This window comes from Portunus trituberculatus, chromosome 32, assembly GCF_017591435.1.
Source record: "Portunus trituberculatus isolate SZX2019 chromosome 32, ASM1759143v1, whole genome shotgun sequence".
Lineage (NCBI taxonomy): Eukaryota > Metazoa > Arthropoda > Malacostraca > Decapoda > Portunidae > Portunus > Portunus trituberculatus.
The window spans coordinates 14744504-14763438 of record NC_059286.1 but is presented as its reverse complement, the minus strand read 5'-3'; the positions used below and the strand labels follow the sequence as shown (position 1 = coordinate 14763438).

The following is an 18935-nucleotide window of genomic DNA, read 5'->3' as shown; positions in this document are numbered from 1 at the left end:
GCAAATGGGCAAGCCTCTTAATGTGTGGTCCCTGTTCACCTAGCAGTAAAAAGGAATGGGATGTAACTCGAGGGGTTGTGGCCTCGCTTTCCCGGTGTGTGTTGTGTGTGATGTGGTCTCAGTCTGAGCTCATTCCGTAATGGGGAAGACTGGCTGGGTGACCAGCAGACGACCATGGTGAATTACACACACACACACACACACACACACACACACACCTGCAAGAGTGCTGAGTTCTCCCCAGCCTGCTCTGAGTGCCGTCCGAGAGCATCTGTCAGCTGTTTGTGTTGAGACTCCCAGCGCACCACCTCTGCTTCCCGCCGCTCCACCTCTCGGATCAACTCGGCCCGGCTCAGCCCTTCAAAGTTGCCTGGAAGATGGAAGACAGCGTAGTGATTGGCTAGGCTGACTTGGTGAAGGTGTCATGTGAGGTAATTGTGGTGAGGATGTGTTTGTGAGTGGTTTATATAAGAGAGAAAAGGTGAAGAAATGGTGTAGTTCAAAGAAGATACCATAGAGAGAAAGAAATAGACTAAGCCAGATTTAACATTAAATATCCACAAATACTAGAAATTCAATTATGTCTCTCTCTCTCTCTCTCTCTCTCTCTCTCTCTCTCTCTCTCTCTCTCTCTCTCACCTTTCACCTCCTCAGTCAGGCCCAGAACTCTCTCCAAATCAGCCGTGAGCTTCTCCTTCTCTGACACAAGCGCTGACACCTGCTGCCCAAGCCTTGTATTCTCCTCCTCCAGACGTGACAGTGCCTGACGGAGACCAGCTGAGGGAGACTCCTGGCCATCACCGCCCCCTCGTCTGTCCTGCGGTGTCTCCTTCTCTCTCTCTCTCTCCCTCTCCCGACTGTCACGTTTCCCTCTCATTGTGCTGGAGTGGGTTGGCTGAGTGGCAGTGGCAATGGCTGTGGTGTTGACTTGTGCCTGGTTGTGTGGTGGTGGTGGTGGTGGTGGTGCGTGTTCCTGCGGCTCCTGGGGATGTTGGTTCGCTGGGAAGTACTGGTGCTGCTGCTGTTGCTGCTGTTGCACGATGTTTAGTTGGTTCCTCAGTCTCACCACCTGCAGGAAATTACTTGTTTCTTAATAGGAAGTTATGAAGTGCTTACATGAATATGAAGGAAAAAGAATCTAAGGTCAATCTTATTTTTGCTAAGCTACAGAAGTACATATATATATCTATTTGTTTACAGAGATCATGACCTTTTAAGATGCATATAGAGAATAAATATAAGATTAATTTGATTTTTGCAAATGCAGAAACTTATCGTCAACAAAGAAAAAACTGAAACATTCAGTATGATAAATTAAACTTGAAAAAGAATTAATAAAACCATTAATTCTAGGGACAAATAATATGCAATAGAACAGCTCACACAATTATAATATGCAATAAAGGCAGCGATAAACAAGCCTTCATCAAGTAAACAAACAAATAAAAACAGTTAATCATTAATAGGGAGAATGAAGATTTGGAGAGACAAAAAACAACAGGAAAGTGTGAAATCAAGCCAAGAATGTTACATTACAAAAAGAAAAATTAATACTTACCTATTACCTGAAGAAGGAGTGATACCGTAAGTTGAGCAATGAAAAGACCCGAAGAACAAAGAAAAGGAGAAAATAATGAAACTAAATGTATAGAAAAAAGTTTTAAAAAAATTTAAAAACAAGCTGACATTCTTCACCTACAAATCCACCAAATAATGAGCTAAGATTCACCACCAGCACCAGCACCACAACCACCACCACCACCACCACCCACTCAAAAAAAAGAGAAAACAAAGATGAGAAAGAAGAGAACATAAATAAAATTGAAAAAAAAAACAAGTTATATTTCTTCACCTTCTCCAGACCGATCAAATAATGAATAAGGACAAAACAATGCTACAGAGAGAGAGAGAGAGAGAGAGAGAGAGAGAGAGAGAGAGAGAGAGAGAGAGAGAGAGAGAGAGAGAGAGAGAGAGAAATAAAATAGGCAAAATATAAATGAAAACAACTTTAGTCACTGATAAAAAAAAAAACAGTTACTGATCTTCATTTTCTCTGGACTAAGAAACAATAAAAAAATACTTTGGCATCACTAACATTAAAAAAATAATAAATAAATAAATGAGAAAACATCAGAAAAATATAATAAAATCCCTAAACAACACACACTGAACTCCTCAACATCCAAAAACACAAACCACCACATCACCATCATCCCAATACAAAAATGTCAAACAGAACAAATAAATAAAATAAATTAATGAATAAATGAGAATAAATAAGAAGAGAAAAATAATATGGAGCACTACCATCACCAACATCGCAAAAATAATAATAATAATAATAATAATAATAATAATAATAATAAAATAAATAAATAAAATAAGATGACAAAAACCACTACAATCACCAATAACACTGCCACCATCACCTAAAGAAATAACAATAAAAACAATAGAATAAATTAATAAAACAAGACAAAAACTACCACCATCACCACCTCAAAAAAATAATAACAAAAACAATAACAAAATAAATAAAACATGACAAAAACCACCACCACCACCACCACCTCACCTCCTGATAATAAGTCTCAGCCTCAATCTTCATCTCATTGAGGGACGTGGCCTTGGCCGAGGCATGCAGGCGGGCCAGCTCTGCTTCCTTGGCCCGCAGTGTGGCCTCCAGGCGCGACACACGTAGCTTCAGGCTCGCCACCAGGGAGGCGCCCTTGTCTGTGAGTTTTCTGCGCGCCTCGTCATTCTGGGGTTTGTGTGTTTAGGGTACAGTTAGGTTAGGTTAGGTTAGGTTAGGTTTGGTTTGATTTGGTTTTGGGGTTTGGGTTGAGTTGGGTTGGGTTGGGTTGGGTTGGGTTGGATTGGATTGGATTGGATTGGATTGGATTGGATTGGATTGGATTGGGTTGGGTTGGGTTGGGTTGGGTTGGGTTGGGTTGGGTTGGGTTGGGTAAAGTAAGGTAAGGTAAGGTAAAGTAAGATAAGGTAAGGTAAGGTAAGGTAAGGTAAGGTAAGGTAAGATAAAGTAAGGTAACGTAATATACAGTAAGATAAAATAAGCTAAGGTAAGGTAATGTAAAGTAAGTAAGGTAAGGTAAGGTAAGGTAAGATAGGATAGGTTAAGGTGAGGTTAGGTGAAATATGAAAAGGCAAGGTAAGGTTAGATTAAGTTAGGTTTGGTTTCATTACCTTTGGTTGGGTTGGGTAGGGTTGGGTTGTGCTGAGTTGGGTTAGGTTGGGTTTGGCTTGGGATGGGTTAGGATAAGGTTAAAGGTACACAATAAGGTGGCTTTTTATTCTTTTCTTTGCTATTTTTCAAGAAAAGTGGTGCTGTTTCTATTGATAAATGACTGGAGAGAGAGAGAGAGAGAGAGAGAGAGAGAGAGAGAGAGAGAGAGAGAGAGAGAAAACCATAATACAAACAGAAACAATACCACTTGACTTTTCTAGCTATGATCAACTGTTATATAAAACCACACCACACCACACCACACTAGACCACACCACACAGCACTGGGAATAAGCTGCATGTAAGGGTAACACACAATAAGCATCTCTGACTTAAAATATAGATAAAAGTACATTTCTAAAAACACACCACATATTTAACATAAACCCTTTACACTATGACATACAAACACACACACACACACACACACACACACACACACACACACACACACACACACACACACACACAAGTCCCTCAAATAACAAAGTAACCTAAAACACGCACTTGTCCTAATTCCTCAAGTCACTTTTGGCACACTAACACTAAGCTAACAGTAAGCTTGCAACACTATACTAACAACCAATACCTTACTTATAATACTACCTTTGTTGGGTCCATCAGCTGCTGTATCTGTCTGTCCCGCCTTGCCAGATCCTCCTCCAGGCGACGGCTCCGAGTCCTCAAGGTTGAGTTCTCCTCCCGCAGGTGTCCCAGGCCCTGGCGTAGCTCCTGGATCTCCTGGTACTGCTCCTCCTGTAGGTGTGACATCAGGTAAGGCTATGCTTGGTTTGGTTGAGTCTGGTTTGGTTTGGTTTGGTTTGGGTTGGGTTGGGCTGGGCTGGGCTGGGCTAGGTTGGGTTGGTTTGGTTTGGGTTGGGTTGGGTTGGGTTGGGTTGGGTTGGGTTGGGTTGGGTTGGGTTGGTTTGGTTTGGTTTGTTAAAAAAAATTTATTTTGGTTTGTTTTTGGGTTGCTTAGGAATGATTTGGAGGAGTTAAGTAAAATCAAGTTACATTAGGTAACTTGGGTAAGATACTTAATTAAGTTAATATAATTAGAGCCATATAAAACCAGGATTAGTTAAATACACCTATAAACACATACACAAACTCAATACTTCACACACATACACACACACAAACAAAAGGATTGTTCACAATTTTTAAACACTAAATAAGACATATGAACTAAAAATTTTGCAAAATTGCAAACTTTAATTCAATTCTATACACACACATACACATACACATGCATCTGGAAAGGACTGAGTGAAGAGATCGTGGCAGCACACAGAGTGTACAAATCTAAGGAAAAGTTGGATAAAAGTAGATATAGAGACAGGTCACTAGAGACCCACTCAAACTGTAATATACAACTAGGTAAATACACACACACACACATCCGGTAGCTCAGTGGTTAGAGCGCTGGCTTCACAAGCCAGAGGACCGGGGTTCGATTCCCCGGCCGGGTGGAAATATTTGGGTGTGTCTCCTTTCACGTGTAGCCCCTGTTCACCTAGCAGTGAGTAGGTACGGGATGTAAATTGAGAAGTTGTGACCTTGTTGTCCCGGTGTGTGGTGTGTGCCTGGTCTCAGGCCTATCCAAAGATCGGAAATAATGAGCTCTGAGCTCGTTCCATAGGGTAACGTCTGGCTGTCTCATCAGAGACTGCAGCAGATCAAGCACACACACACGCACACACACACACCTGGGATTTGTACGCAGGTTTGCCAGTGCGGGATGAGACTCCAGGGCGGCCACAATTAATTTCTGTCCGGGACACCAGCGGCCTCACCCCTCCCACATCAATGTCTAAGGGAAGAGTAGTAGTAGTAGTAGTAGTAGTAGTAGTAGTAGTAGTAGTAGTAGTAGTAGTAGTAGTAGTAGTAGTAGTAGTAGTAGTAGTAGTAGTAGTAGTAGTAGTAGTCATAAATAATAATCAAATACATCCTGTAAAATAGCCTCAAGTCATAAAAAAGAGAGATTGTGTTTTTGGCATAACAAAATATATACAGTAATCTTCCCTATACCATCAAACTAAACATACTCCACAATGTATTTCAAGTTAGTAGTAAGTAATTCTAGTGATTTTTACTGTTCAATACAAATACAACTACAACTACAATTACAACTACTACTAATATGAGTTTAAATAAAGCTGGCCTGCCCACACTAATTCTTGTCCCTGTTAATAATAGTTCTAGTGCATGAAACTATACATTATACATAACAATTAAGTATCTATTAAATTTCCGAGCTATTGGCCATGGCACCTTATACATCAAACTTAAATGCCTAGTTATTTTTACAGGTATTAGTGATAGTAGCTGTGCATCAAAAACATACGTCATACAAAGTGATTTATTTCTGCAGCTGTTAAACCAGTGAGTAGTGCATGAAAACCATACATCACACGTCAAAATGTGCCAATAATAGTGATTTCCATAGCTATTAGTGGCAATGGCTGGTGCATAAAACATTACAAACCAAAAAAGTCAGTAACACAAAATAAATAATATACCAAGACAGTTCCTGTACCTAACAAAAAAGACAATGTTTATTAATGTCTGTGTTCACTAACATTCCATTGTCTTGTCATATTTCATAACCCACATTGGGAAGTATTATGAAATTCAGGGGTGTCTTCATTATTCCAGTGATAGTTTAATGTGGATTCTGCATCACTGACTAGAGAAACACCCATGAAAAATTAGTATCTCTTGTGGCCTCTGAAAATAATATTGACAAGGCTTTCAGAGTTGTTTTGGTTATCCCAGTGATAGTTTAACAAGGATCTCATATCATTAACTTGAAAAACACCCATGACAAAGCTACTACTGTATCTTATGTGGCCTCTGAAAGTAGTAATGATGAGAACTTCTGAGTTGTTTTGATTACCAGTGATAGTTTAACAAGAATTCTATGCCACCATGTATAAAAACACCCATGAAAAAGCCACTAATATCTCTTGTGGCCTCTGAAATTAGTAGTAATAAGACTTTCAGAGATGTTTTCATTAGTTAAGAGGTAGTTTAACAAGATTCTGCACCGTCATCTAGAAAAAACCCTATGAGAAAACTACTAATCATTTCTTGTGGTCTTTGAAGGTGATGAAAGAACAACATGCTGAAGAAGATGAGCCATACAGAAGTGCTTATGAACAGTAACTCCAAAATAATATTGTTGAATGTTTCAGAATACAGAGCTCTGTTTTGGGAGTTATGGTGAGATGCAATGCTGGAGAGAGATAGAAAAAGCTGAATCAGACATGCATAAAATTGGAAAAGCAGCGCAGTAATATCACATGCTAAATTGAGAAGAGTGAAGGTACACATTGGACAAGGCACTTTAAATATTATCCTTCCCTTTCAAGCTTCAATCTTTCCATAATTATCACAGAAAATAATAAATCAATAACAACGGAGAAGGTTGAATAATAAACTATCTTAACTATTCCTCTTTAACTTCTTTATCCCTCATTCCATCACCTTTTCCCTTCCAAACTTTATTCTTTCCACCACCCAAATAAATAAACAAAAATATAATCAACAATAAAGTGAAGGTAGAATGGAAAAAAAGGCAGTTAACCACCTTTTCCATCTTCCTTTACCACTCTCCCATCACTATTTCCTCTCCAAAATTAACTTTACACAATTACATTAAAAAAACTAACAAAGGGAAGTTAGATAAAAAAAATAAAAAAACACAGATTAACCCTTCACTCTCCTCTATCACCATTTTCATTATTCTCTTCCTGTTGTCCATCCTTACTCTTTCCTGCCGCCATGTACCCTCGGGCCCCCACACTCCCCTGCCGAGTATTGGGGTAGTGTTGGGTTACTCTTGTCTCCGGCATTGCTGCTACCTGGGCCTGGCTGTCATTTTCCAGCAGGTCAGGTGAGGTGAGGGTAAGCCAAGGTCAGGTTAGGCTGGGGTAGAATGAGCCTTGGTGTCAGAGGCGGCTAGACCAGACATGCAGGGAAGAGAGTTTGGAAAGTTAGGGAAGTTTGGTGTGAGTTTGAATCCCTAGGGAGTTTTCAAAGGGAGGTTAGACACTCAGGGAACACACACAAGCCAGGGAATACAGGGAAATTCAAGGAAATCTCTTATGTCTAAGGAAAACATGAAGCTTAGTATATAAAGTAGTATATTAAGGGCTAGAAAAATTATGACTTTTTGCAAAAACACACAAGGCAAGAAAATGAAAGGGAAATAAGTTACAGCTAAGGAATATTATGAAGTTTTGCAAACATAAGAAGTATTTTGCATGATAGGAACATTACAACACTCTTAGCAAACACACCGAAGAAAAGATAAAGGAAAAATCCAAAGATATAACATCCAGAGAAAAATATGAATCCAAGACATTATAAAGCTGACAGAAAAATATTAATTAAGTATTTTCAAAAAGGTAGGGAAATTATGGCACCAGGAAAAAAGACACAAACTAGAACAGCACAGAAAATCCAAGGAAATATTCAAGTAACAGGACAAAAAAAAAAAAAAAAAAAAAACTATGAATTAAATAATCTGAAGTGTAAAATAAGGGAGACAGAGAAAACTTAGGAAAATATTGAGATGAAAACTACAGATAAATTATATGACGAGATCCTATTATGAAAGAGAAATAATACAAAACAATAAAACAAGCATAATGAGCACTAGCAAAACCATCAATCATCAATAAGAGAAAAGAAATATACAAACTAGAACAAATAAAAACATAAAACAAATTAATAAATAAACACACCACACCACCTAAACACTGTAAAAAAAATAAAATAATAAAAATAAATAGATAAATAAATAAATAAATAAAACTAAAGCCTGAAATTACATATTAACAGCTTTTTCTCACAACTATAGGAACACAGGCAAGAGATTAGATAGACTAAACAAATAAACACACAAAACAAATTAAAAGATAAACACACCACCTGAAAACTGCAAGCAAAAGAGAGCCTGAAATTAGGTATTAACAGCTTTTCCACAAAGCAATAGGAAGAAGTAGATTAGACACAGTAACTCCATAAATAAACACGACAAATTAATGGATAAGCACACACCACCTGAACACTGCAAAACGAAAGCCTGGAATTATTAACAGCCCCTTCTCATGGTAATAGGACAAAAGGTAGCAGATAAGACAAAGCCTGCAGCCCAAACCAAGGTGAGTACTGTTAGAACCTGAACCAAACACTGCTGCAACACCAATACTCACAACATCCCCACATCAACAACTGAAAGAGATGCCAAAATACATACATACAAAACACTGGGAGGAACGTACATCTGAAATAGACACACAAATATAGGAATATAAGAGTGAAAGCACATATAGAGAGAAAAAATCACTGAAAGATACAAAATGCAGGAATATTAGAGTGAAAGATGCATATGAAAGACACAATACAGGTATGTGAGAGGAAAAGAAACATAAAGAGGGAGCAAAATAAATAAATACACAAAGCCCTGAAACAGACACAATAAAGGGATATGAGTGAATGAAAGCTTATAGAGAGGAGGGAGAGAAAACAAAGTAAAAGATACAAAATAATAAAGGAATATAAGAGCGGAAGATGCATATGAAACAGACACAGTACAGGAATATGAAGGAAAAAGAGGCATAAAGAAGAAAAAAAACATGAAAACACAAACACATGAAACAGACACAGTACAGGAATATGAGAGAGAGAGAGAGAAGCAAAAGGTGAGGAATAAAACATAAACACACACAAACAGGAAACACACACACACAAAAAAAAAACAGGAATATGAAGTGAAAATTAAGCATATAAAAAAGGAAAAAATAAACTCAACTGCACATAAACCTGGAAAAAAAATACAGAAGTATGATAAAGAAAGAAGCATAGAGTGAAAAAAGTACACAAATAAACACACATGCTGGTCCTCTTTCACATTCTTTCCAGGTAATGCAAAGCTAACACAGGCTAAAATTATCCCAAAGACATGAGATTTGACTGAAATTATAACTATCCTGCTACTAAATGCAGTGCCACATGATTAAAGAGAGTGAGGGAGGCAAGTACTCTCATTATTATCATCATTATTTCAGCTGGAGTTCTGTATTAATGAACCTACTCAAGCTAAAATGCTGCTTGAGTTCCACACAACTCCACAATCAGCTGCCACACATTCTCTACTCTTGCATCATATCTCCACACTTATCCACTAATGATGTGACAAGGTTTTAGATTAATTTGTTGTAGGGGATATTAAGCCATATATTGCCAGAATCTTGACTTTTCAACAGGCTGTAGAAGTTCTTGGAGTGTTTCCTGGAGTGTTCAAGGAATATCAATCCCCATAATGTCAGAATTTTTACTTTTTAACTGGCTCTAAAAGTTCTTGGGGAGTTAGAGTTCATTTCCTAGTGTTACAGGGATACCAGGATGTATGTTGAGGGAAGAGATAATAACTAATTAGGAGTGAGGCTAAAACTGTATGCTAAAAGATGATACAGAGACAGGGATAGGACAGCTGTAAGAGGGATCAGTCATACCTCTCATTTATCCTTCCACATGCAAGAAAGATTTAAATGAATGATTAACATAAACTTCTCTATTAGAGATATGTAAGAAAATAATAATGTTGCAGAATCAAACATGTCTCACTCTGACAACTGAAATACCATTACTCATTGATGGTAAATTTATAAAAGTATCTAAACTAAAAAGTTGACTTAATAATAACAATAAAGAAACATCGAACAATTAACTGAATGAATCTTACTTCCCAGAAAAAGTGACATATGAGAACCTGTACTCAACACGACATGGTACCTATACTCTACATGTAACACTGTGATGCCTGGCCTTGAACCATCACAGAAACACTGAAAAGTACCTGAAGGTGGGACAGACTTACCATGAGGGACTGACACCACATCGCACCAAGCAAACCTGACATGTTACTAATCAGGCAATAAATAATCAAGGTATAAGTGACTGTCATGGCAATAATAAGGAAGAATTAATACAAGTGTTATCAAGGAGGTCATATTGATATCCTTGGGTTTCAGAGGTTAGAGTCAAAGTTATATGTTATTCTGATACATATCCTTGCATTTGAAAGCCACAGACCACAAGCATCTTCAGTCAATCATAAAAAAAAACACTTACAACATACTTCTGGATTTCCATCTTCCAATGACTTAAACTCATTTAAGAAGGAGGTTTCAAGACATTTATCCCTTTCTTTTGGCTAACTCTCTGGGATCTACTCCAAAACTGACATTTAAGGGGAACTTTTTGTTTAATCATTTTTACTGCCCTAGGCCCAGATTTTCCATCATACATGAAAAAAAAAAAAAAATCAAGAAAAATGTAGAAATGGAAGTTGTAGGAAAGATCTATAGTCATCATTTCTTTCATTATTTAACCCTTCAACTTAATCACTGAAAGTTTCACTGTTCACTCACTACGCAAGCTTTCAATTCACGAATTTTAAAATCATGAACCTGACATCTCTCTATTTTAGTGTTCCAGAAAATAGGAAACAATGTAAAAAGTAAGAATAATGACTTACTACTTATGTTGAAGGAATAAGCAATTTTTCAGCCACTAGTTACAATTCCATATTATATCAGATAGATCAAGATAAGCCACTGTACAGAACATGATCAAAATGAGACCTCAAACAATGAATTAGCAATAATATCAAAATACTTATATATCATGTTATTTTCCCAGCAAAGAGGTACAATTTTATATCAGAACTGAACTCATTTAAGAGGAAGGTTTCATGACATTTATCCCATTCTTTAACTAACTCTCTCAGACTTGCTCAAGCCTACATGGTATAAATGAAAATAAAAAAAATAAATAAATAAAAAATAAAAAGAGACTGGCATCTAAGTGGGTCTTTTTGTTTAGTTGTTCTTGTTGCTCTTGGCCAGACTTCCTCTCTTACATAAAAAGAAAGCCATTGTGTAAGATAAAAGTCATAAAATTAAAAGTAGCGAAAAATAAAACAATAGATTAACAATAACTTTAAAAAATACCAATGCTACTTTTCAAACCAGGATTTACAATTACACATTAGGCAGGTTTAGGATAAAATAAAAAATAAAAGTAAAAAAATTGATTAACAATATTAAAAAATACCTATGCCACTTTTCAAAGCGCAAGTTACAATTAGACAAGGTAGTACAAGTTAGGGTGGGCCAGTGTGTATGGCTGACAGTCACACAGGATAGGTTAGGTTACACCAAGCTGTCACTATGTAGGGTAGGCTAAGCTGGAGTGTGGTGTAGGGAAGGTCAGGTTACGTCACATCACTTTAGCTTAGTCATGGCTGGTGGACAGGAAGTCAGAAAGGCTCGGGGTATTTAAGTTGCCATCTTTTATCCATTTTTATTTTTATGTAAGAGGGGAAAACTGGCCACGGACAACATAAAAAGAAAGAAAAAGGCCCACTTAGCTGTCAGTCCCCTTGCAGATCCAAGAGAGTTAACCAAAAATAAAAGGGATAAATGTCTTGAAATGTCCCTCTTTAATATAAGAGAATGAAAAGAGAGAAAAAAAGGTCGAGTAAGATGCCTGTCCACACGAAAAAGGTAAAAAACAAAAAGCTAAACAAAAAATGAGTTTGTGACGCTTGACGTATTATCATTCTTGCCACCTCTGATCGTACAAATCATTTCATAATATGGCATAGGAGAATGAAAAGTGAAAAAAAAAGACCCACAAATAAAAGGTACAAAAATAATGAGTTAGTGCTAGTTGAAGTATTATCATTCTTGCCACCTCTTATCACACAAATCTTTTTAATATACGGCACAGGAGTGAATTAGGTGAGACAAAAGGCTGGTCCATAAACAGATAATAAGTAAAAATAAAAAAAATTAAATAAAAAGTCAGTGAGGGTTGAGGCACTATTATCATTGCTACCTTTTATCACACAAATTCTTAATAGTGGAACCATGCATGCTTTGGGGTCTAAGGGGTCTCCAAGTGCACGGGTTCGAATCCTGTCCACGGTCCGAGTGTAGGTTGAGTTGGTCTTCCTCACTCAGGGCAACGGTTTCCTAGCGGGTGGGCTTTCAGATAGGAGGTATCATAAAAAGTATCCCCATTAGCCCAGAAATTCCCGTGAAAAGCCCACATGGTATAAATAAATAAATAAATAAATAAATAAATAAATAAATAAATAAAAAAAAAAAAAACTTCTTTCAAGCTGAGGTGTGCTAACATAGAAGAATTAAGAGTGAAAAAAAAAAAAGCCTGACTGGGGTACTAGTCAAATTCTTTCAACCTTTCTTTTTTCAATGCAAGAGGCAAAAAGAAGGAAAAGAAATCCCCACTTTAGTGCCGCTCCCTACATAAAGGTCAAAATATCAGATAAAATTATCAAGGTCATTCTTTGCTAATATAGGTAAAATATTGCTTGCATAGATTCTCACATATAAGGTAAGGTTTCCTAGCAAAAAAAAAAAAAAAAAAATGGGGCATAGAGAAATAATCTCATCCAAACAATTTTCATAGACTGTTTACTTGAGGACAAATTATGGTGCATTTTCAAGTCATGATCTATACAATGAAGGAATAAGCTGCTAAATTAACTATATGTATGGCTAAACATAATCTAACCTAACTGAACCCAATCTAACTTTACCTTATCTATCCAAAATTAACCTAACCAAGCCAAACCCAACCTAAACTTAACCTAACCTAACCAAATATAATCTAACTACCTAAATCAATGAAGCCAAACCCAATCTAACTTAAAATAAACTAACCAAGCCAAACCCAACCTAAAACCCCAGTTAGCTTAGCCTAAATTAACAAAGCCAAACCCAACCTAAATTAACTCAAGCTAATCAAATCTGAACTAACTTAGTCAAACCCAACCTAATTTTACCTAAACTAACACTACCAGTATAGGCATTTGCAGGGGGTCATGGGTGTCTGCAGAAAAAAATGCAACAATGAACATGGTGACAGGACAAGTTTGGCAGAAATCCCGAATTTCCCAATGACTCCAATTCCTCTTCCAATAGTACTAGTAATAAAAAAAAAACAGTTAAAGAATAATTATGGTAATACGCAGTTAATAAATGTACTGTACATGGTATTTTACTCATTTTGCAAAATTTTCCATGTAATTTTTCATTCACTTTGTATTTTCCTTGCATTTTTTTATTTTCCATAAATTAAGAGGCACAAATGCCCCACCTTTACCCTCTCCTGTGGATGTCCATGCCTACCCAAACCCAACCTAACCTAATAATGAAGACACTGCTGTTATTTCAATATTATCTAGAAAAAAAAAATAAAGGGTTGACTTTAATAGATGTAGGCATTTCACTTTGCTTACTCAATTTTTCAGTCAGTAAGTATTTTAAGTCAATCAAGCAGTCAGGTCATTAATCAGGACACCACATCGTCACACTCATTAGATCATTCACTAATCAGGTTAGCCACAAATCCATCATCAATAAGTTAAATAGTAAGTAAGATTAATGAGGACACCACACCGTCACACTCCTGATGTTACTCATTAGTTAGGTTAGCTACAAATCCATTCCAAAACCCTTACAACCATGAAATAAGCTCCGATGTGGTTTATTACTTCTTCATTGGATTATTAAACGCCTAAATAAGTCAAAACGGCAAGCCAGCAAATTGACTTACCCAAGCTGTTATGTGGTTAGGTTGTTATGCTAATTAATCATTATTTTCACTCATTCACTATTATTCATGTCATCATTTCGTTTTTCTAAGCATTTTCCTTGATTTGTTTACATTATTTCCAAGATCATCACTTTTTGTATCTTGTTTACTCTCCTCCTCCTCTTATTTCTCCTTATTCCTCCCTTCCTTTCCTATTCTATTCATTATCCTCCTCCTTCTTGACCTCTTGTTACTCTTTTTCCTTCACTCACACTTGCTCTACCTTCCTCCTTCCTCACTTCACTTACTTCTTCCTCTTCCTTCTTCTCTCACTCCTCCTCCTTCACCCCTTCCTCGTTTTCTCCTCACAACCGGAACGTGACTCACCTCTCTCTCTCTCTCTCTCTCTCTCTCTCTCGTTTCATTTATTTCTTTTTTTTCTGGTGGGTTATTATTTCTATTAATTTCTTTCCGTTTCCTCTTTCATAGTTTCGTTTTTCACTGTTTTCTTCTCTTATTTTTCTATTGTTTCTTTTATGTTCCTGTTTTATTATTACTTTTTAATCACTGTTTCCTCACTTATGCTTATTTGTTTGTTTTTTCCTTCTCTTTTCCTCTATAGCAGTGTTTGTTTCTTTATTTTTGGTTCCTTTCTCTTATCCTACTTTGAAAAACCTGTGCATTCCGTATATTTGTTTATTTATGCATTTTCTATCTCATCTTTATATTTCCTCACATGACATGACTATAACACACATACAGTGACATCAGCTTAATTACACCCACAAGGCATGACAACCCAGACACTGTTCGGATAGATGTGAAAAAGCTTTATGAACGCAAACTTCACTATTTCATTTTATTCATTTAGGTTTTGGTGTTGTGGAAACTTTTATTTGGTACAGTATTTGATATTTGGCAGGCAGGTAGCGGCAGGCAGAGGGGAACAAATAAAATACAGTTACATATGGGTGTATTCCTCATTTCGCTGTGGTTAAAGCATTCCCCTATGAACTTGGGGTCTTTTGAATATTGAATAGGAAGGATTGATGTGTGCTTTGCGGTAGAGGTCTATCCCTATACAATGGGATCACTCAGAACTGCAGGACTAGGAAGCGAAGTGAATAACAGCAACTTGCTCGCTCAGGCCGCCGCGGTGATATTTGGACATATTAATTTTCAGGCTAGACGGAATCCTTGTTGTTGTATCAGTAAGTTGTTGTTCCTGGTATTATAATAATTGTAGTTATTATTGCTGTTGTTGTTGCTGTTGTTATTTATTATTATTATTATCATTATTGTTATTATTATTATTATTATTATTATTATTATTATTATTATTATTATTATTATTATTATTATTATTATTATTAATATTATTATTATCACTATTTATTTTTATTACTGTTATTATTATTATCATTATTATTATCATCATTATTATTATTATTATTATTATTATTATTATTAGTAGTAGTAGTAGTAGTAGTAGTAGTAGTAGTAGACTATTATAGTAGTATTGCACGCATACAATCGAAGAGATAATCATATGTACTGCTGACAAACAATACTAAGAATGAATTAAGCACTAGAGAGAGAGAGAGAGAGAGAGAGAGAGAGAGAGAGAGAGAGAGATTGATGACTTTATTGTACCAAAATACATACAACAAGGGTCATGCCAGCGTCCCTTTAAACCTGGGCAAACATATTTTGGTGCTGCTTTGGTATGCGATCTACACACTCAACGTGACCTATAAGGGTCAAATTCTACTTTGGTATATTATGATCTACTTGTTTTATTTGTTTACTATGGCTTAGATCAAACAATCTACATATGCGGATATTCATTTAAGAAAAATAAAGAAATGATAAAAAGATAATAATAATAATAATAATGATAATAATAATAATGATAATAATAATAATAATAATAATAATAATAATAATAATAATAATAATAATAATAATAATAATAATAATAATAATAATAATAATAATAATAATAATAATAATAATAATAATAATAATAATAATAATAATAATAATAATAATAATAATAATAATAATAATAATAATAATAATAATTGCATCAAAAGTTATGAGACAAAAAAGAAATGAAACATGCCTTGAAGCAAATAAAATACTTAAGTTGCGAATATTATTACAATTACATAACAGCGCCAATGAAAAGCTCTCAGTGCTCCTTTCAACTGAAATATGAAAGTTTAAGAGATTGTAACACTATTTCACATTAATGTGGAAAAGCTACTTCATCCCCCGAAATTACCGAAATCATACGACGTGTTAGAAAAGAAAATATTTAGCCTATATATATATATATATATATATATATATATATATATATATATATATATATATATATATATATATATATATATATATATATATATATATATATATATATATATATATATAGTATTTACTGGAGTTTTTATTATAGAAGATTTGTACTGCTGAATATGTTATTATACTATCTATGTAATCTACGTAATCAAAAATAATGAAAACGAGTTTGATGTTACCTTAAATAAATACATAAATAGATAAATAACGATAATTACTGTGGACGTGACGGAGATGACGATGCGATTCCAAGAAACAATACGATTTCACGATAAATATACGATTCCACGATAACGATACGAGTTTCCAAGATGACGATGCGATTTCAGTTTCCACGATAACGATGGGAATTTCCACGATAACGACACGAGTTTCCACGATAACGATGCAAATTTTCATGATAATGACACGAGTTTCTACGATGCGATTCCACGATAACGATACGAGTTTCCACGATAACATGCGAGTTTCCACGATAACGATACGAGTTTCCACGATTATGACGCGAGTTTCCACGATAACGATAAGAGTTTTCACAATAATGATACGAGTTTCCTTGATAACGATGTGATTCCACGATAACGATGCGAGTTTTCATGATAACGATGCGAATTTCCACGATAACGATACGAGTTTCCACTCTTAATTATGCAAGTTTCCACGATAACGATGTGGGCGTGGCGATGGCTACATGCCATTGAAGTCAACTATTTACACAGGTACCAGGACGAACCCTTCCTCTCCAAGGATCCGCCCCAGCAGTCCCTGTGGGTGTGAGGACAGTGATGATGCAACCTTGCCTTTCTTCATACGACACACCGTGAGCAATGACCCGCCACACATCACACCCCCAGCAACTGTCATGAAGTGAGCCCTCTGACCCTTTAAAGACTCCCCTCATACTGCCAGTATATGGTGCATGGCATACAGCGTGCCCTTGTTTATGGCGAGTTGTTCTGCCCGGTGCCATCACAATCATGGGACCCGTACACACCCTCCACCAGACTGTATGGAAAGAGTCCTTCATGTGAATAGATGATAGAGATTCATCAATTTGGAGGCAGTATTTCAGGTGAAGAGAATAGAAAAAAATCATGGAAGAGAATAGTAGATATAAGAAGGATTGAAAACGTGAAAGGTGAAGACGTTGGCTGCATATTCACGAGACACTACGGTACGACAAATAAGAAGTGTCAATGAGGGCATGAAGTCTGATGATATATGTAAGCAAAAAAAAAAAAAAAAATAATAAATAAAATAAATAAATAAATAAAAATGGAAGTTAATTTTTTTATTTTATCTAGTAACAGAGTCTCATCCAAAACTGTTTCAGACAAGAGTAAAAAGAAAGAAAAGTTATTGAGAAGAGCAACAGTGGATACACGAGATCCCGTTTGAAAGACAAAAACCAATAACAACTCAAATTGTATTATTTCAAATGTTTATGGATAATTGTAAGAAAAATAAAATGGAACTGAAAACAAAACAAAACACAAAACAAGAAATAAAACAAATATTTAGAAAAAACAACAAAAGGACAGAAAAATCTAAGTAAATGATGACCTGTTATAACGACAAAATTATTATTTCAAATGTTTATGAATAATTGTAAGAAAAATAAAATGGAACTGAAAAAAACATAACAAAAAACAAGAAATAAAACAAATCTTTAGAATAACCAACAAAAGGACAGAAAGATTTAGGTAAATGATGACCTGTTATAAAGACAAAAATCCCAAAACAACATCTGTCTGCCTCACCCCGCCTGGCCGCCTCTCAGTCCCTCAGTCAGGTTCTGCCAGTGAGAGGTGAGGGTTGTGTGTGCTCTCCGTAACCGCTCATAACGTGAAGGACCCTAAATTGCCTTTCTGAACCCAAATAGAGGCGGAATTAGAGTAATTTTGCCCCGCCCTCCATTCTAGCAGGTAAATATTTTGTTATTTATATGTAATTTATCGTATTATCACTATTTTCTCGCTTTATCTTTCTCTTTACTTGTATCTCGGTTTTTTCTCTCTTCCTCTCTCACTCACTCCCTCTCACTCTCCCCTTTCTTGATATTTGAACTCACCAATTTAAAGGGTTAATGAGTGGAAGGTAATGCATAGTAAGTCAATGATTAGTTTTGGGTGTGGTCTACAAATAGTTATTTTTCATTTCTTTAATTTTTCTTCGTGTTTTGTATTCATTATTATTAATTTGGTGGTATGTTTGAGTGGGTTAGTGATTGTATGAGTGAATTGTTCCAGAGGTGAGGTTTTAGAGAATGAATAATGATGATAATGGTTATATCTTTATCTTTTCTTTGTATTGTTATTTTATTCATTATTAATTTCGGCGAGTTTTTATTTATTTATTTTTTTAATTGATATGTTCTTTTGTTTTTTGTTCTTGTGTATTTTTCATGTGTGTATATGTGGTATTTGTTTGTTTTGTTTTGTCTTATTTATTCATTTATTTTTTCACGATTAACGTAACTGATATTTGTAAGTTAGGACCGGAAGTTGATAAGGTTAGGTTAGTAAGCCGCATTCTGCTGCCACGCTACTACTACTACTACTACTACTACTACTACTACTACTACTACTACTACTACTACTACTACTACTACTACTACTACTACTACTTCTACTACTACTACTACTAATAATAATAATGATAATGATAATAATAACGGATAGGATTTGAAATC

General features: G+C 35.7%; 2 protein-coding genes across 6 annotated transcripts in view; one reads left to right on the top strand and one right to left on the bottom strand.

The window, feature by feature from the left end:
• Positions 1 to 14244, bottom strand: part of LOC123511877 (serine/arginine repetitive matrix protein 1-like) — a 38811-nt gene extending 24567 nt beyond the window's left edge. Inside the window, exons 1-7 of one of the 5 annotated variants that reach the window (XR_006676972.1) lie at positions 13901 to 14165; positions 7017 to 7207; positions 4954 to 5057; positions 3851 to 4000; positions 2576 to 2761; positions 640 to 1069; positions 219 to 370 (exon numbers count right to left, since the gene is read on the bottom strand). Coding sequence is in view for 4 of the 5 variants with exons in the window: in XM_045267933.1 (XP_045123868.1) it covers positions 219 to 370; positions 640 to 1069; positions 2576 to 2761; positions 3851 to 4000; positions 4954 to 5057; positions 7017 to 7101 (1107 nt within the window). In the remaining variant the exon portion in view is untranslated. Of the gene's footprint in view, positions 1 to 218; positions 371 to 639; positions 1070 to 2575; positions 2762 to 3850; positions 4001 to 4953; positions 5058 to 7016; positions 7208 to 8466; positions 8486 to 13900; positions 14166 to 14187 lie in introns of those variants that run through there. The other 4 variants (XM_045267933.1, XM_045267934.1, XM_045267932.1 and 1 more) reach the window with 4 other exon arrangements.
• A 3775-nt stretch (positions 14245 to 18019) lies between these two features.
• LOC123511932 (CYFIP-related Rac1 interactor B-like) overlaps positions 18020 to 18935 on the top strand; it is a 50961-nt gene continuing 50045 nt past the window's right edge. Inside the window, exon 1 of the mRNA XM_045268036.1 lies at positions 18020 to 18168. The gene's annotated coding sequence lies outside the window, so the exon portion shown is untranslated. The remainder of the gene's footprint in view (positions 18169 to 18935) is intronic.